At 59.3% G+C, this 16,611-nt stretch overlaps 2 protein-coding genes across 4 annotated transcripts in view; both read left to right on the plus strand.

The window, feature by feature from the left end:
* Window positions 1–14,413, plus strand: part of CUX1 (cut-like homeobox 1) — a 365,653-nt gene extending 351,240 nt beyond the window's left edge. For 2 of the 3 annotated variants that reach the window (XM_012663953.1, XM_012663954.1), the window contains exons 15-23: window positions 5,298–5,425; window positions 6,142–6,208; window positions 7,319–7,431; window positions 10,070–10,186; window positions 11,256–11,339; window positions 11,877–11,933; window positions 12,320–12,400; window positions 13,146–13,210; window positions 13,454–14,413. In XM_012663953.1, the coding sequence (XP_012519407.1) occupies window positions 5,298–5,425; window positions 6,142–6,208; window positions 7,319–7,431; window positions 10,070–10,186; window positions 11,256–11,339; window positions 11,877–11,933; window positions 12,320–12,400; window positions 13,146–13,210; window positions 13,454–13,523 (782 nt within the window). In that variant the 3' untranslated portion in view covers window positions 13,524–14,413. The remainder of the gene's footprint in view (window positions 1–5,297; window positions 5,426–6,141; window positions 6,209–7,318; window positions 7,432–10,069; window positions 10,187–11,255; window positions 11,340–11,876; window positions 11,934–12,319; window positions 12,401–13,145; window positions 13,211–13,453) is intronic. The other variant, XM_012663951.1, reaches the window with a different exon arrangement.
* An 867-nt stretch (window positions 14,414–15,280) lies between these two features.
* The window catches only part of SH2B2 (SH2B adaptor protein 2), a 23,604-nt gene continuing 22,273 nt past the window's right edge, over window positions 15,281–16,611 (plus strand). The window contains exon 1 of the mRNA XM_012663955.1: window positions 15,281–15,478. Coding sequence (XP_012519409.1) covers window positions 15,379–15,478 — 100 coding nt within the window. The 5' untranslated portion in view covers window positions 15,281–15,378. The remainder of the gene's footprint in view (window positions 15,479–16,611) is intronic.

Raw genomic sequence — 16,611 nt, forward strand, 5'->3', positions numbered from 1 at the left:
ACAGAGGATGGTCTGGTCTCACTATTTTTTTTTTTAGACAGGAAGTAGGATTTATTAGGGGGCATGAGTAAGAAGGGGCCACACAGTGGAAGCACTCACAAGTGCAGGGCCTGCTACTTATCCAGGGGGCCACAAGTGGGGATGCATTTGACCCCACAACCATCTGGGATGAACCACTTCTCAGCCACCATGTCTTCAGATTCATCCACATTAAACTTGGTAAAGCCCCACTGCTTTGAGATGTGAATCTTCTGGTAGCCAGGGATCTTGAACTTGGCCTTGCATAGGGCCTCAATCACATGCTCCTCGTTTTGCAGCTTGGTGCAGGTAGACGCGGTACCCAGGAGCCTAGACTGGGGACAGCACAAGGTCAGAGACATGAATGTCCATTGGAAAGGACTGTCTCCAAGGTCCCTTAGGGCAACGCGGACAAACAACAGACCATGTGCACTACCGAGAAGGCTGCTGTTTACAGCCACTGCACACCAGGCCTCCGCAAGGTCGCTCTTTAAAAGGCTCTCTCTGGCTGCTGCTCGGTGACTAGACCTCAGGTGAAGGAGGGAGGCCAGCGAGGAGGCTGCTGCCATCACGGAGGTGAGAGGCAGCTGGCAGTGGTGAAAAGGGATTGGATTCTGGGTGTGTTTTGAAGGGAGAGCCAAAAATAGGACGTAAGACAGGTTCAGTGCAAGGCGTGAGAGAGAAGAGCGAGGCTGCCCCCAGGGTTTGGTCTGAGCCCCCAAAGTTTAGCTGGGCCTCCCCAGAGAGCTGGGCCAGGTCCAAGGGCACCCCTCCTGGGGCTGGGCAACAGGGGGTCATGCCTGGAGGAGGTAGACTTGGGGAGGAGGAGGCCAAGCTTAAATTCGGATCTGCTAAGGTTGAAACGCCAGTTAGACATCCAGCAGAGGAGTCCCAGGAGCGGTGTGGACTGTAGGGTTGTCAGTGGCGTTCAAGGTGGCCAGAGTGGATGAGAGGAAGGATGGAGGCATCACAGGACAGCCCATGCAGTAGTGGCCAGAGCTTGGGGGGTGGGTGGCGAAGAGGGGGAGGAACCAGCTGAGGAATCGCAGAAGGAGCGGCCGGCAGGGAGGAGGCCCAGAGGGTCAGTGACCTGGAAACCAGCTGCCGACGCAGCAGCTGAGATGAGAGCTGAGAAATGAGAATGTGATAATGTGCGGAGGTCACTGGGGACCTGGGCAAGGACAGTTGGTATGGGGGTGTCAGAGTCTGGTGGGAAGGACCGAGGGAGTTGGAGGAGAGGAATCGGACGCTTGACAACAGGCACCTCCAAGGAGGTTTACTGGAGGGGGCGGTGGGGTCAGGAGAAGCGGCGTGTGCGTGTGTGCGTGTGTGCATGTGTGTGCGTGTTCCTGCTCGGAGAGCAACACGCCTGCATGCTGTGCAGAGGAGAAGCAAGAGCTGGTCTTGCCATAGGGTGTGGCGATTGGCTGGGGCCGCCCTTGTGTAGGAGTGAGGGGCCGGCCCTGGCAGGCAGGGGGAGGGCTCAGGGTCACCTCTGGCGATCTGTGGGGACACACAGGGGCAGAGGCAGGGAGGGGGAGGTGTGGGAGCAGCCTGGCTCCCCTCAGCACCCTCCAAGCAGAGAAATGGTGGTGGTGCTGATGGTCCCCTGCTCCCACCTGGCCTGCAGGTGACTGATTTAATAAGACAGGCCACCGCCTCTGGGAAAACCGCAGGTGCGATGCCCCTAGGCCTTGCCATCCGGTTCCGATTGCGATTTAACCCATCCGCAGTCAGAAATCATGCCTGGGTTTGGAGTGGTGCAGCGCAGCCTCCAGAAGTCCTGACTTGATAATGCTTTGATTTCATCTCCCCTTGAGCAGTGCGTGCTCTGGGGAACCTTTCCAGATTCTCCCAGAAGCTCCCACAGACTTTCCTAAGTGGAGGGGGTGTCTTAGGCCCTCCTCACTCCACCGCCTTTCCGTCCCTGCCCCCATCACCCTCTAAACGCCGCCTTTCCCCCACTACCAGCTTTTTCCCAGTTGCACCTGCTCCAGTCCATGTGCTCTGTGCTTCTCGGGGTCCCCTCCCTTGAGCACACACTCCTGGGCCTGCCCAGGGGCTCTCGCACCATTATTAACACATGTCCTCCTGGTTTCTCCCCTGCTTCCTGCCACCTCTTCTCAGGGTCTTTGTGAGACCCCCTTTTAGGGTCCCCACAGGCGGTTCTGGCCACTCAGTGGCAGTCTCCCTAGGTGTCCCTATCCACTACCACCTCACCTGGGCCTGGGTCTCCCTGGCCTGCATCTGGAGCCCCAAGCCCATGGGTCCAGCCCCACCACACATGTCCCCTTAGCTGTCCCACTTCATGCTGAGCAGAGCCACTCCACGCTGCCACCCGCCCCTTGCCCATTCAGGAGGCCAGATCCAGTCTGGGCTTCCCCTCTGGGTTTTGTGTGGTGATGGGGTCCATGACTCTCACCAGTACCTTCTACTGCCTTGCCCCAGGGCCCTGTGCTGCACAGGTTGAAGAACTTGCCCAAGGTCATGAAATTCCTAAGGCAGAGCCAGAATTCAAGCCCAGTTCTAGAAGATTCCAGACCTTGACACCAAGTGGCCACCAAGAGATGTGACCCCAACTTCTTGGTCTGCGTGTTCCCAACTCCAGCAGATGAGGCAAAGTGAGGCAGGGATGGAGGCCAGGGGCCCCTCCCCTGCAGGTGTGGCCATGTCTTCTCTGAGTAGGATCTGTAACTGAGGCCCCCCCCTCCAGGAAGCCCACACAGCCAGTCTCCTGGCCTCCTCACCCTCCCAGTGTGAAGTGATGGTCCCTGCTGGGACCCAGCTGGGCTCCAGGACAGTGTCCAGCCCCTGCCCCACCCAGGGCCTTCACTTCAGCCTCACTCTGGGGCCTCCGTTGCCTGCCGTGCCCAGCTTCTGCTCTGTGTCACACAGACAGCTGTCCCCCACTTCTGCCCACACAACCTGCCAGCCCTTAGTATCACCCCAAGCTATCTCTTCAGGATGGCTTCCCCCAGCCACTCAGCCCTGCACCCTGAGACCCCCTCAGTGGCTGACCTAGCGCCCAGGAACATTTGCAGCAGTGGCAGTGGCTAGCCCCCCAGGCCAGCTTAACACACTGGCCCTGGCCAGAGTGGCTGGACACCAGCCAGGCTGGGGAAGCCTAGGGATGGACAGTTTGTTCCCAGGGCCCTGGCACCTGCACAGAGTGTCACATGTGTGCACGTGACACCATGTGCCCAGCCCCACAGCAGCAGGCCCAAGCACCCTGTCATCTTCCCTGTGCCCATGGGCTCTGGCCAAGACCACACTGGGGAGGCCACAGACTCGTGGCAAAGAAAACAGGCAGTCCAAGGGACCACCTCGCCGGCATTTTATCTGACCTTCAGGCCATGTGCACACCTCCAGGGCCGAAGCTCACTCTGGCTGGGCAGCAGCCACCTCTCCATGGGTTCCCACCTCAGCCCTGTCCCTCTGTCCCCTGGGTCCTCATCCCTGAGGTGGGGTTCTGCTCACCTGAGCCTTCTCTGGGCCCAGCACCCTCTACTTGTCCCAGAGGTCTGTTCACCCCCACCCTGTGGGATCGGTCCTGGTACTGTTCTCGGATGTGTTCCTGTCTGTGGCTGTTCCTGTGGACACCCATCCCCTCCTTCAATCCAGGCCCTTTCCCTCCATTGATGTCACCCAAAGTCCCATTAGCTTTCTGGTGGTTTCCTCTCCCTACATCTCACCACAGCTTCCATCCAGATCCCCTCCTGAGCGTGTGTGGCCAGCTCTGCCGTCCTGTCCTGCAAGCCTGGGCCCAAGGACCCTATGCCCAGACCAGTGGGTCATGGCATTTGTGGTCTCTCTGGGCCTCTCCACAGTGAGGTCTCCCCTGTAGGTGACCCAGGGCCAGACCCCAGCCCTGGCTCTGCAGTCCTCCCTCCATGGCCAGGCCCTGCCCTGGGGGCCAGCCCCTCCCCCACTTCCCACCTGGCTCCCACAACACCACCCACCTGCCAAGTGTAGAGCAGCTCAGCGAACATCTGAAGGAAGAAATGCATTCAGGGAGGAGGAGACTCTCGTGTAGGAATGGGCGTAGATGGAGCTGGGGCCGGACACCCTTGGGTTTGGTCCTGGGTCGGGAAGCTTCAGTTCTCCGTCTGTAAAATGGGGTCATCCTCTCTGACTGAACTAAGGGCTTGGTGCGCAGCAGGCACCCAGGAGATGGAGCAGGTGGGGGTAAGCGGGGCTGCCCCACCCTGGCTCAGGGTGCCAAGCCTGGCCAGGGCCAGCTGGGCAACTGGCCAGCAGACCATGGGGTGAGGGGCAAGTCGGCTGAGGAGGGCACAACGGCCATGTCCCTGGCACTGTCCACAGCCTAGAGCCTCTGGGCATTTCTGAGGCCACAGCGCCCCCTGGTGGCTGTGCAGTCTGCCTTGCCTGGGCTTCGGTTGTCCTTTCTGCAGTCCCAACAGCTCACCCTGAGCAAGGCTTTTTGTCACCATTTTACAAAGAGGGGGCCAGCAAGAGTGATCAACCTGCCCAGAGCCACACAGTCCACCAGAAGTCGAGCCAGACCTCACCCTTGGGGCTGCCCGGCTCCCAGGCCGCTGTTGTTCTCCCTGGCGATGGCTGTGGAAGGCACCCAAAGGCCTGGGCTTAGAGAACCCCCCCCACACCTGCCACCCACTACAGGGCAGGGAAGTCTCCAAATGGAATCCATTTGGATTTGCCTTATTGCAAAGACGACCTGGACACTTGGATGGGGGACAGAGCTGTGAGTCAGGGGACTCCTGGGGGCCACCCCACCCCAACCCCTGCCACCGTCTCCACTACTATGGCTGGACCCAGCAGTTCTGCTGCCAGCCCAGGGGTGGCCCACTGCACCTCCCATGCCTTTCTCTCTTCTCCTGCCCCCAGCCTCCCTCTGGACACTATCCCAGGGCATCAGCCCTGGAAGAAGCGTGGGGCTCCTTGCCTTGCGTGACGGAGGCAAAGGGAAACCTGCAGAGGGCAAGGGGCTGCCACAGTCACCCAGCTGGTCACGGACAGAGCCAGGTGCACCTGTCTCTCCTGATCCCCGCCCCGAGCTCCTTCCTCGACCCAGGAGATTTCCTGAATGCCGAGAGTGCCTGGCCCAGGAGTGCCTCTGAGAGCATGACGACTGGGTCTAACAGGGTCTTCCAGGCAGTGGCAGGTGGGGAGGGAACAGCCAGTGCTCCCATGGCACCCCATGGTCCTGCTTCCAGACCGTGGGTCTGAGAGGCAGAGGGGGAAGGCACCACGGGTCCCACCAGGCTCCCTCTGACAGCCACATCTTCCTTTGGCCATAGGGCGCTGTGCGGAGCTGCAGGTCCACGTCACCGAGGCTGTGGCCACAGCAGCTGAGCAGAGGGAGCTGATCGCCCGCTTGGAGCAGGACCTCAGCACCATCCAGTCCATCCAGCGGCCTGATGCCGAGGTGAGCCCACCCCGCCCCCTTGGGCCCCGCCACCTGCCCAGCATCCTTTCAGTCTCAGCAAACCCCGACTTACCAGGCAAGCCAGCATGTCTCAGGCAGCTGGGGTCAGCTTGCCTCTTGCCAAGACCCAGAAGGGCTGTCACCCACAACCACTGGGTTTTGCCTACTCACTCTATGCAGGCCACCTTCCGCCCAATTTGGGGTGCCAGGGCCACCTGGCATAGGCCACAGGGCTTCCTCAAGCTGGCACAAAGCAGCCTGTGTCCAGGTACAGGCTGGCACCTCTGCCCTGAGAGCTCTGGGCAGGCGCAAGGCCAGGATTCCACACCCAGGCCACGGCTAAAGGGCCCTCAGGGGCATCACCTCACCCACTTCTCATTCTATAGATGAGGAACTGGGCTCAGGGAGAGAAGCGGGGTCCCCAGGTCACACAGCAGGCTGGCTGCAGGTCAGGGTCGCCCAGGCATCTGATGCCTGTCAGGTGCAGTGGCAGAGGACAGCCCTGCTGCTGAGCTCTGGCCTCAGGAGTGACTCACACCCAGCCTTCTCTCCTTTGGCAGCCCACTCGGGCATCAGATCGAGACCCCACTGCCAAAGAGCTCCACCTGCTCCTGCCACCCACCTGCCCCCTGCCATTCTGCATGGCCTCCCTGAAAGGCGTATTCCATGCCCACTGTGTGGAGGCACCAGCCCCCATTGCTTCCTCTCACCCGCAGGGTGCTGCCGAGCACGGCCTGGAGAAGATCCCGGAGCCCATCAAAGAGGCCACCGCCCTATTCTATGGTGAGGGGCAGGGTCGGGAGGGGAAGAGGGAACAGGTGGTGTAGTTCAAGAGCCCAGATCCCCAAAGAGCAGTCCCTCCCTCAGAGAAAGCCAGGGCCCCTCACTGCAGCAATGCAGCAGCAATCTTCAAAAGGTGCCCCTCTGAGCTGTAGCCCAATCCCAATACCCCCCACCTTGGGGGCTGACCCCCTGCCAGTGGCCAATTAAAGGCTGGCAAGTGGCAGCCAGGCTTGGTGGCTCACACCTGTACTCCCAGCAACTTGGGAGGCTAAGAAAGGAAGATCACTTGAGTCCAGGAGTTCAAGACCAGCCTGGGTAACATAGTGAGAGACCCTGTTATTTCTAAGAAAAATTTTTAAAATTAGCTGAGCATGATGGCATATACCCGTAGTCCCAGCTACTCGGGAGGCTGAGAGGGGAGGCTCACTTGAGCCCATGAGTTCAAGGGTGCAGTGTGCCATGATCATGCCTGTGAATAGCCACTGCACTACAGCCTGGGTGACAGGGGTCTTGCCTGTAAATAAATTTAATTTAAAAATTAATTTAATTAATTAAAATAAAATAAAGTTTTTAAAAAGGCTGCTGGGAGGTGGTGAGCTGAGGCCTGGTGCGGAAGTGCAGCCAGACTGCCACACAGTGCCGGAGGGGAAGGGGCCTCCTCAGGGACTATGGCCACCACCCGAGGCTGTGTGGCCAGGATATGGGGTGGGGAAAGTGCCCATGGCTCCCAGTTCCCTCCGTGTCCCTCTGCTTCCCCAGAGTCTGGGGGTGTAGGCTGACAGCTATAGGGTCACAGATCTGAGGATAGAGGGATGAGGACAGGAGCCCTGGGCCTGGCCCTCTGATAGTACAAATGGGAGAGCTGGGCCCTCCCCAGGCCCCAACTGTAAGGTCAGGTCAGCCCACCCAGCCCATCCTCACCCCTCCCAGGTTACCCTGATTGTCCTCTCCTCTTCCCTGAGCTGCTCAGCACCAGGTGGTCAGACACCACGTGGCCTCTACCCCATGGCACTTGGCCAGAAATCCCTCAAGGCTGGGGCCACCCAACCCAAGGGCCCCCTGCTAGGCTCTGCCTCCTGCCACTTCAAGCCACTTTCCTCTACCTGCTAGGACCCACGGCCCCAACCAGTGGCGCCCTCCCAGAAGGCCAGGTGGATTCGCTGCTTTCCATCATCTCTAGCCAGAGGGAGCGCTTCCGTGCCCGGAACCAGGAGCTGGAGGCTGTGAGTCATGTCCTTGTCTTCCCGAAGCCCCTTGCACCTGAGGACACAATGGGGAAAGACACAGGCTTGGGGAACAAAGATGTGTGAATGGCACAAACCATATACTGCCGTGGGATGAGATTTGTTCTGTGCAGTCAGGGAGGGCTTCCTGGAGGAGGTTGTGCCATGCTGGGCTTTGAAAGAAGAATCAGACACTCAAGGTAGAGAAGACCAGCCGATGAGCCAGAAGGGAGTGCAGGTCATTCCAGGGCTGCAGGAAGGAGTCGTAGGAAACAAGACACAGAATCTCCAGGCAAATGCCATCCTGTGCCATCCCACCAGGCTGGAGGGTGTGGGCTTTCCCCTGCAGGCAGGGGCACCAAAGAAGGATTTAAGCAGGGCAGTGACGCTGCAAGAATGCAGGGTAGGAAGGGTCACTTGGGCAGCCAGCTTAAGAGAGAAGGCTAGCCCAGGGAGAGGACCAGGGAGTGGTTACCATCGTGCAGGGAGGAACGTCTAAATTGGGTGGCAGAGTGGAGAAGTGGGGTGGGGGGGGACTGGAGAAAGGACGGTCTGTGAAGCCCTAGAAAGATGAACAGCACAAGGATATCAGGAGAGCTCTGCGCGGTCAGGGAGCGGGAGGAGCACATAGAGGCTACTGGCTGCTGAGCGCCTGCTGGTGACCTCCCTAGAGGCGCACCATGAAAAAGGGGCCGGTCTTTGCAGATGACCAGTTCAGTCGACGTTTGACACCGGTGAGGCACCTGTAGACCGCAGAGGGGGTGCCGCCATTTGAGCACTATTGACACATGGATGGCAGCTGCAGCGCCAGCAGGATGGATGTGGTCCCCGGAAGAGGATGCAACAGGGGATGGAAGCTAGAGGGTTGGGAGCGGAGAGCGAAAGGAGCAGCCATCAGGGGTGTCAGGGACGCCAAGGCCAAGGCCAGGCCGTGCCCAGAGGGCGTGGACACTGGATCCAGAAGTGCAGAGTGCCCAGGTGACAGACCCCAGGAGCACCTGGAGGTGGCTCTATCCTGCCTTTGGGGACTCTGCAGACCCCGCCTCCTCAATCATTCAGAGCCAGCCCAGGCCCCCACCCCCAGCTGCTCTCCCGGTGGGAACAGAGCCAGGGAGTTTTCACTCCTCAAGGAGTCACAGGCCGGGTCCAGGACAGTGCAGTGACAGGGTGGGTCAGATCCACTGGGACCCTCTGTGACCTGGGTTCCGGAGCAAGAAGAACCAATAGGACTGTCCCCCTTGGGGCTGCCTGTGTGGGCAGTGGACAGGAAACACCCCTCCTGGGGACAGCCACATTGTGGAATACTATGCAGCCCTTAAAAGAAACCCTTCAAGATAGATTAAGTAGGGGAAAAAAATTTTTTTTTGCCTTAAAAATCTAGACTTTTTACCAAGTACTTGTTTTAAAATCGTGGTAAGATAAACAAACGTAACATAAAATTTGCCATCGTTACCATCTTCGGCCGTCCTTAACCACACAGCGGTCATATAAGTCCATCGCATTGTTCGCAGTCATCACCACCATCCATCCCCAGGACTCCTCTCCTCTTGCAAAACTGAAACTCTAGACCCATTAAGCAACAATTCCCAATTCCTCCCCAAAACCCCTGGCAACGCCCATTCTTTCTGTCTCTATGAATTAGACTACTTTAAGTACTTCACATGAGTGGACTCACACAGTATTTGTCTTTGTGACTGGCTTATTTCAGTTAGCATGATGATTCCCGGGGGTCATCCACGTCGTAGCACGTGTCAGAATGTCCCTGCTTGTTGAGGCTGAGTAACATTCTATTGTGTGTGTATCTACACACTTTGTTTACCCGCTCACTTGTCCATGGACACTGGGGTTGCTTCCACATCGTAGCTAATGTGAATAATCCTGCTGTGAACGTCGGGGTACAAATATTTCTTCGTGACCCTGCTTTCAGTTCTTTTGGATGGATACCCAGAAGCGGGATTGCTGGATCATGTGGTAATTCTGTGTTTCATTTAGGGGTAAACTGCCATACTCCCGTGCACTTTTTCTGTACTACTTGAATTTTGAGTAGCGTGAAGGAAACACCTATTCGAGCATTTGAATCAATTGCAAAACGAGATCGCGTTTCACCTTGCCCCGAGATTGGTAAACATTGAAACCACGTAGTGTGTGATTCCATGTATGCGAAATGTCCAGAATAGGCAAATCCATAGAGACAGAAGGTAGACTCGTGGTTGCCAGGCAATGGGGAGTGACTGCCGGCAGGTTTGGGGTTTCATATTAGGGTGATAAAAATGTTCCGGAATTAGTTTGTGGGGATGGTTGCATAACATTGTGACAACACTAAAAATGACTGAATTGTACACTTTAAAATGGTGATGTTTATGTTATATATGGGTTATACCTCAATAATAATTTTTTAAAAGGTTGACAGTACCAAAACAAACAAAATATGAAGAAGGCTGAACCAGGAACTGTGACTTCTGCCTGCGGTGGGGCCACAGGAGGGGAAGGGGGACTTCCCAGAGGGGGCAGCTGTGAGCAGAATCTGGCAGGGCAAGGAGGAGGCCGTGGGCACAGGAGGGGCTCCAGGCAGACAAAGCAGTACCTGTGCGGCGTGGAAGCCTCTCCCCAACCCCTGCCCCCTGCCCGCCCCCCACAGGAGAACCGCTTGGCCCAGCACACACTCCAGGCCCTGCAGAGCGAGCTGGACAGCCTGCGAGCCGACAACATCAAGCTCTTTGAGAAGATCAAATTCCTGCAGAGCTACCCTGGCCGGGTGAGCGCCCTCCCCAGTGTCAACCCCGGGTGGACCAGGCAGAGAGAGGCTGGTCAGGGCACTCGAGGCAGGAGCATTGGGGGCCATGACCTGCTGGGTAGCACCAGACACCCAGAGGCCCATCCAACCCCCTAGCCGTCACCTGGGGGTCTATGACCCCCACCCCCAGCTGTCCTCCCTAAGCTGGGAGAAGCTGCCAGAGTGAAGCCAGAACCAGCCAGGAGGTGCAAGGTACAGCAAGAGGCGGGGGCCATAGACCCCTAGGCCCACGAGCGGGAGCAGCCCCTCCATGAAATGGGGGTGACCCACTAGCTGACCCCAGGATCTGAGTGTTGAGCGTGCAGCACAGTCTCTGGGGAATCGGTATCCAAAAAATTATAAAAAACAGAATTTTGTCTAATGCCCCAAAAACCGATCAAGAGACTAGAGCAGAAACTTACCCACTGTGTTCTGGGCCAAGGAGGCCTGTCTGCAGCTTCCCTCAGCCCCCAGGACCACCTTGTGCAAGGACACCCTTTCTGGAACTGAAGGGAGACAGGGTGGGCGGTAGGAGGGCAGGGAGCCCACTCTCCTGGCAGGTCCTCCAGGGCAGAGCCACGGGGCCAGGAGCCCCTTCCACACCCTTCAGTGCGGCACCTAGGCCACCAGAGGGCGCCCAGACTCTGCAAATTGGTGCCACTCCAGGTGGCCACCTGGGGGGGGGGTGCCTCTCCTGTCCCCAGTGCCTGTCCACCACCATAGCTGCCTGCACTGGTGCCCAGCCCTGTCTTTCTTGTACCTTACAGCCCCTGTTAGGGCCTTAGTTCCCCGAATGTGCCCAGGGGCGCTGTGGCCCCAACCCTGGTGGAAGAACTTGATGCCCCTGGGACACCAGGCACCAGTCGCATTCATGTTGTCACCCTGGCAGCCTCTCCCAGCTGTGGGATCTGGTACTTCCTCCCCACCTCCCTTTTGCAGATGAGTAAACCGAGGTTGTGCCGTGAGTCCCTCAGCCTGCCTTCCCCCACGCTGGGCCTTCTGCTGGGCCCTGGGTAACCAACCGGGTCTCTCTCCTTCCCTCTCTGTGCAGGGCAGCGGCAGCGATGACACGGAGCTGCGGTACTCGTCCCAGTACGAGGAGCGCCTGGACCCCTTCTCCTCCTTCAGCAAGCGGGTCTGTGAGCCCAGCCTGACGGGGGTTGGGCAGGCCCAGGGAAGCCCGTGAGACCCCTGCTCTCACCTGGCCTCTGACATTTGGCATCTGGCCTCCCTGTTCTCCACTCCGCCTGCCCTCACCTGTTCACTCACAGCTCCCATCCAGGAGCGCCTACTCGTGGCTACCCAAGGGTGTACGGCAGTGAACGGGTTAACCTGGGGTGCATCTGGGAGAGCAGGCGGGCAAAGACCCAGTTTCAGCTCCCAATGTCAAGGGATGGGTGGTGGGACCCTCCCAGCTTCCCTCCCTTGCAGAAGAACTTTCCCACAGGCAGGATGGGCTGCGGCAGAGGGGAGGAGGGCCTCACACGAGTGTCAGGGGAGCCAAGAATGTCACGCTGAGTGGGACTGGGCACCCAGCAAGGCCCGGCAGCCCCAGGATTCTGCGGGAACAGCAAAGCAGGGCAGCCTGTGGATGGGCAGGACCCCTCTCTGCTCCCAGCCGGGAGTCCAGGAGTCCTTTGGGGTGCTTTTATCACCATCCTTCCGCCTTCAGGAGCGGCAGAGGAAGTACCTGAGCCTGAGCCCCTGGGACAAGGCCACACTCAGCATGGTGAGTCCCTCCCTGTGCCACCTGGGATAGGCCTGAGCCTCTGTCTCTGGGCACCTTGTCACCTGTCCTCCAACCCAAGCTGGAGAAGCCCGAGGGACCCCAATGTCCCCTCACAGGCCCTGCCAAGAGTGGCTGTGTGACCCGCGACAGGGTCTCTCCCCCTCCCAGAGAGCAACTCCGGCAGCAGGCTTCCTAGTAGGTTCTGGAATTGTGCTGCAGGGGGCGCCATTCCTCAGAATTCCTGTAGCCGGAGTTCCCCGCCTATAAGCGGGCAGGGGGCGCCCCAGCTGCCTGCCCCTCACAGCCCTGGGGCTCTCTCTGGGGGAGCCGAGGCAGCCCTTCAGGGTGGGTGAGGCCAGCCCCCCCCACCCCTTGCTGCTCCGCAGGGGCGCCTGGTTCTCTCGAACAAGATGGCCCGCACCATTGGCTTCTTCTACATGCTGTTCCTGCACTGCTTGGTCTTCCTGGTGAGTGTCGAGACGGCGGGCCAGGACTGCAAACACCGACCCCTGACCTCCAGGGCAGCAGGAACCCTGTTGCTGTGGCCTGGCCCCTGGGCCTGCCCCAAGCTGAAACCCCAGCCCTGGGCCACTCCTCTCCCCTTCAAGGGCCTCGGCCCACACTGGGGATGAGGGCTCTGGCCCTGCACTGTGTGGGGGAGGCCTGACTGGCCATACCCCGCGACCTGGTCCTGGAGGGCTTGGTGGAGAGAAGGCTCGCTTGCAGTGGGAGCCCGCAAGGCAGGTGGGAGCAGGGTAATGAGCTCCACCGAGGCACAGCCAGGCTGGCTGCACAGAAAAGGGACATCTTCACTGCAGGGGATGTGTGGTTTGGAGGCAGGGAACACGCAGAGGCCTGGTGATGCCTCCATGTCTGCCAAGTGTGGGGAGGAGAGGGGAGGGCTGTGTCTGTGAAAGCCTCCCGCCTCAGGGACCCCCACACCCAGTGAAGCAGGGCTAGCCTGGGCTCCAGCTCTGACCCCAGGGCCCAGCAGGTCCTGGCCCTGCCAAGGGTCCGCCCACAGTGTTAGGGATGTTATGTCCTTGTCTGGGCCTGTCTGACCATCTGTGAAATGTCTGTAAGGCCCAACCGCCCTGGGGACTGGGCCACGAGAACCTTGATGTCGCCAGAGGCCAGTCCCAGGGCCCATAGGTGGGCCGCAGGAGTGGCAGTGAGCAGGGTGGACAGCTCACGGTGTCTCCGCCTACCCAGGTACTCTACAAGCTGGCGTGGAGCGAGAGCATGGAGAGGGACTGCACCACCTTCTGTGCCAAGAAGTGAGGATACCCACCTGGGCCCACCCACACCAAGCCCCTCAGTACCACCTTGTGGCACCCCCAGCCCCTCCATCATGTCCCCTGCTCCTCAGCCCCCACCATACCCCCCATTCTGGTCTTCCCCCTACCCTTACCGTACCCCCTTCTCCAACCCCACCCTGTTACACAGTACACGTCCGTCCCCCCATACACATTTCTTTCCTTTTTACACTCGCCCTCAGCAAAGGTTTCTGTGCCCCCCAGGTTCGCCGACCACCTGCACAAGTTCCATGAGAATGACAATGGGGCGGCAGCTGGTGACTTGTGGCAGTGACGCCTGGGCCTCCCCCACAACAGTGACGGCTGCATGCCCCTCCCCTGCTTGCTCAGTTGCTTCTAATGACTTAGACTCCCTTGAAGACCCCTGACAGAAACTGCCCTTGTCCTCTGCCCAACAGCTGCCAGAAGTCCCAGGTCCCCGTGGGCCCCCTGAAAGAATGTGTCAACCACATCAGGGCCCCTAGTTCCAGATAGCCCCCAGGCCGAGCCAAAGGGGCCCCCTTGGTCCCCACCTCAGGCTGGTGACCAGCCTGGGCTCTGCCCACAGCCTGACCTCTAGCCCTGGTGGCAGAGACACACACCCCCCCTTGCTGTGACAGTGATCAAGTTACCACCCATTCTGGCCATGGTTAATCTGGTTTGGATTCCCTGGGCCTGTCTGCAGCAGGGCTCTCAGGTCCCCTGGGGCTCCCCTAGGATCCTGGCCCCATCCGCCAAGAGGTGGAAGGCCCTACCTTCTAGGCCAGTAGGCTTTGAGTCCTCCTGGCCTGCCTTTGTCATCAGCCATACCCTCCAGAGGACATAAGATTTGACAAGACCTAGTCTGCTCACTGCCCCCCCACTGCCCCCAAGAGGAGGAGCCCCAGCAGGTGGCACAGTTTCTATTACCCCTTCCTGCCCCCAGCCCATGATTTCTGCTTTTTTTCTTTAGCAAGATATGCTGGTTTCTAGGTGAGGGAGAGTCTCCAGTGAGCCCCCCTGTGCCCCAGGCTCTTCAGACGCAAGGATTGGGCTGAGGGGCCCGAGCACTTCTGGGCCAACCAGAACTGGCCGTGGGCCACCCTAGCACAGCCACCTCTCAGGGCCACTGGCAGGTCTTCCTAAGTTAGATTTGCACTCGCATGCTCAGCTTTGCACATTCAGAATAAACCACTGTTGCAGCCACACTGGTGCCCTGTGCTCTATGGCCCTGGAGCTCCAGGACACTGCGGGTACTGGGGGCTGGTAGACGCCTGCAGCACCCCCCAGCGTGGGAGCAGGAGCTGACCTCACAGCTGGGCTGCTAATGTGGGGCATGGCCCTGGTACACAGGACATCTCTCCCGCGCTTCCTGTTCCCAGGAATTTTCCCTGAGTGGATCCAGAGCTTTGCTGAAACCCAGACCCACAGTGTCTTGAGTTTTCCTGAGCAAGCAAGCAGCCCCGTCAAAAAGGGAAATCCATTGCTTTTCTCAAAAGCCACCCGTCATGCTGTGGTTGGGCATATGACGCATCTTGGGGGAGCCACGTCAGTTCCTGGGGAACCCCTGCTTCCCTTCCTGGGTGCCCTGGAGCCGTGTCTGAAGTGTGCCCCTTTCCCTTGGGCCCCTGCTTGCCAGGCTTGCGGAGCCCATGCCCACCAAGCCCCCTGAGCGCCAGCCTTACACGGGCAGCCTCACGCCCAGCCCATCCCCACTCGTGGAGGTCCCCTCACCCCCAGATGGAGGAGCGCTTCCTCTTGGTCTGTATTGGTTGGTATTACCCCAGCATCCAGGTGGCCTACGAGGCTGGCTCCAAACCCAGTTCCTATGCTGCAGCCCACCAGGCCAGGGTCCCCTGTGCTAGCTTTGTCTCAGTTTTTGTCCTGAACAGTCTAGAGCTTGTGTACCCAGGGGTCCCTCTTTGGGATCCCACCCCCAGCACTCTTCATCATCTGGTCAGAACTTCCTCCAAGGCCCAAGAGCCTCCTGCCCTCAGGGACCCAGGATGAACCTGTGCTCTCTGACCCTCATTCCTGTCCCCTGTGACAGCTGTTCTTGGCCAACCACGCCCCCTCCACCCCCACCACCACTTCCACATCTCCCATCAGTTCCTCATTGTGGGTCCAAGTCACTCTGAAGCCATCCCCTCCTCACTTCCTCGTCCCTGAGGATGGATCAGAGCTACTGTCCTGCCCAGGACTTCCCATCTGAGGACCCTCTCTGGCCACTGACAGCCCACCAGCGGAGCTCAGCCCCCCACTCGGAACCAGGTTAGTCCACTGTGCCCCAGGCTCTCCCCTCTCTGGGAAGGGTGGGGGCCACAGCCAGGCGGCCCAGGGTGTGGAGCCTCCCTCTCTCCCACTGTGGGCAGTCAATCCCTCACCCCCCACCCTTCCCAGCCTCATTCATAGTTGTCCTGGTTCCCAGCCAAGTATTCAGGCCCGTGTGCAGCTCGAATCAAAGGCTGGACCACTGCCTAAGCTTTCATTAAGTGTTTGCTTGCCAGGTCCTCAGTGGGGATGTGTGTGGCAGGGAAGGGGCTGACTGTGTTTCAGTGCCCAGTGGAGGGCAGCAGGCAGGGCTTGGGGCAGCAGGTGAGGGCTCTGGGCCAGTCTCCACCTTCAACCCTCGAGACCCCACCCTTTCCATCCATAATAAGGGGATAAAAACCCTGGCCGCCCTGCTTCCTGGGAAATGAGAGATGTGAAATGGAGGAAAGGTTAAAGGGCTCTCTACAAAGGTCAAAGGTCAGTATGTGTGGGGGAGGGGGAGGACAACAGATGGAGGAAGTCCCAGCTAGCAGGGAGACCATGGCAGACCACAGAACTGCTGGAGGTGGGGGCAGGAAGAAGCTGGCCTAACCCCCTGTGGGGGCTGAAGGCAAGGAGGAGAGGAGGGAAGAAGGCACTCAAGGGACTTCCCCAGCTCTCCCCAGGAGCAAGGAATAGGTCTTTCCCTAAGTGGCCCCTTCCACACCTCTGTTCACACTGATGCCCTCCCTCCCCCCGTCTCAGACCCCTTCCAGGCCTGCTAGAGCCCCTGCTCCTCTTTTGGGAAGCCTCCTGGAACCCCGCCCCCAACCCAGCACTAGGGGTCAGACCACAAGTGGCTGCAGAGCTCAGCAGGACTCGGTTTTCTTAGCCCGACTCATCTCTGCCCTAACTTAGGCCGGGTTCTGGATCCAAGCAGGGGTGAGGAAGCCAGGGCTGTGGTCCCCCTTCACCCCACCCCACTATGACCTCTGACACCTCTCCGGGCGGCATCAGTATCCCCAACACTGTGAAAGTTTGGTGGTGGGTGCGCCGTGCTCATGAGGTCTGCCGGGCCCAGTGGTCCCCAGCGATTTCCCGCATCGGGAGGGCTGGAGGGAGGGGGCGTGGTGCTTGTCCTCGGGATTTATGAG

This window comes from Propithecus coquereli, unplaced genomic scaffold, assembly GCF_000956105.1.
Source record: "Propithecus coquereli isolate 6110/MARCELLA unplaced genomic scaffold, Pcoq_1.0 Scaffold840, whole genome shotgun sequence".
Lineage (NCBI taxonomy): Eukaryota > Metazoa > Chordata > Mammalia > Primates > Indriidae > Propithecus > Propithecus coquereli.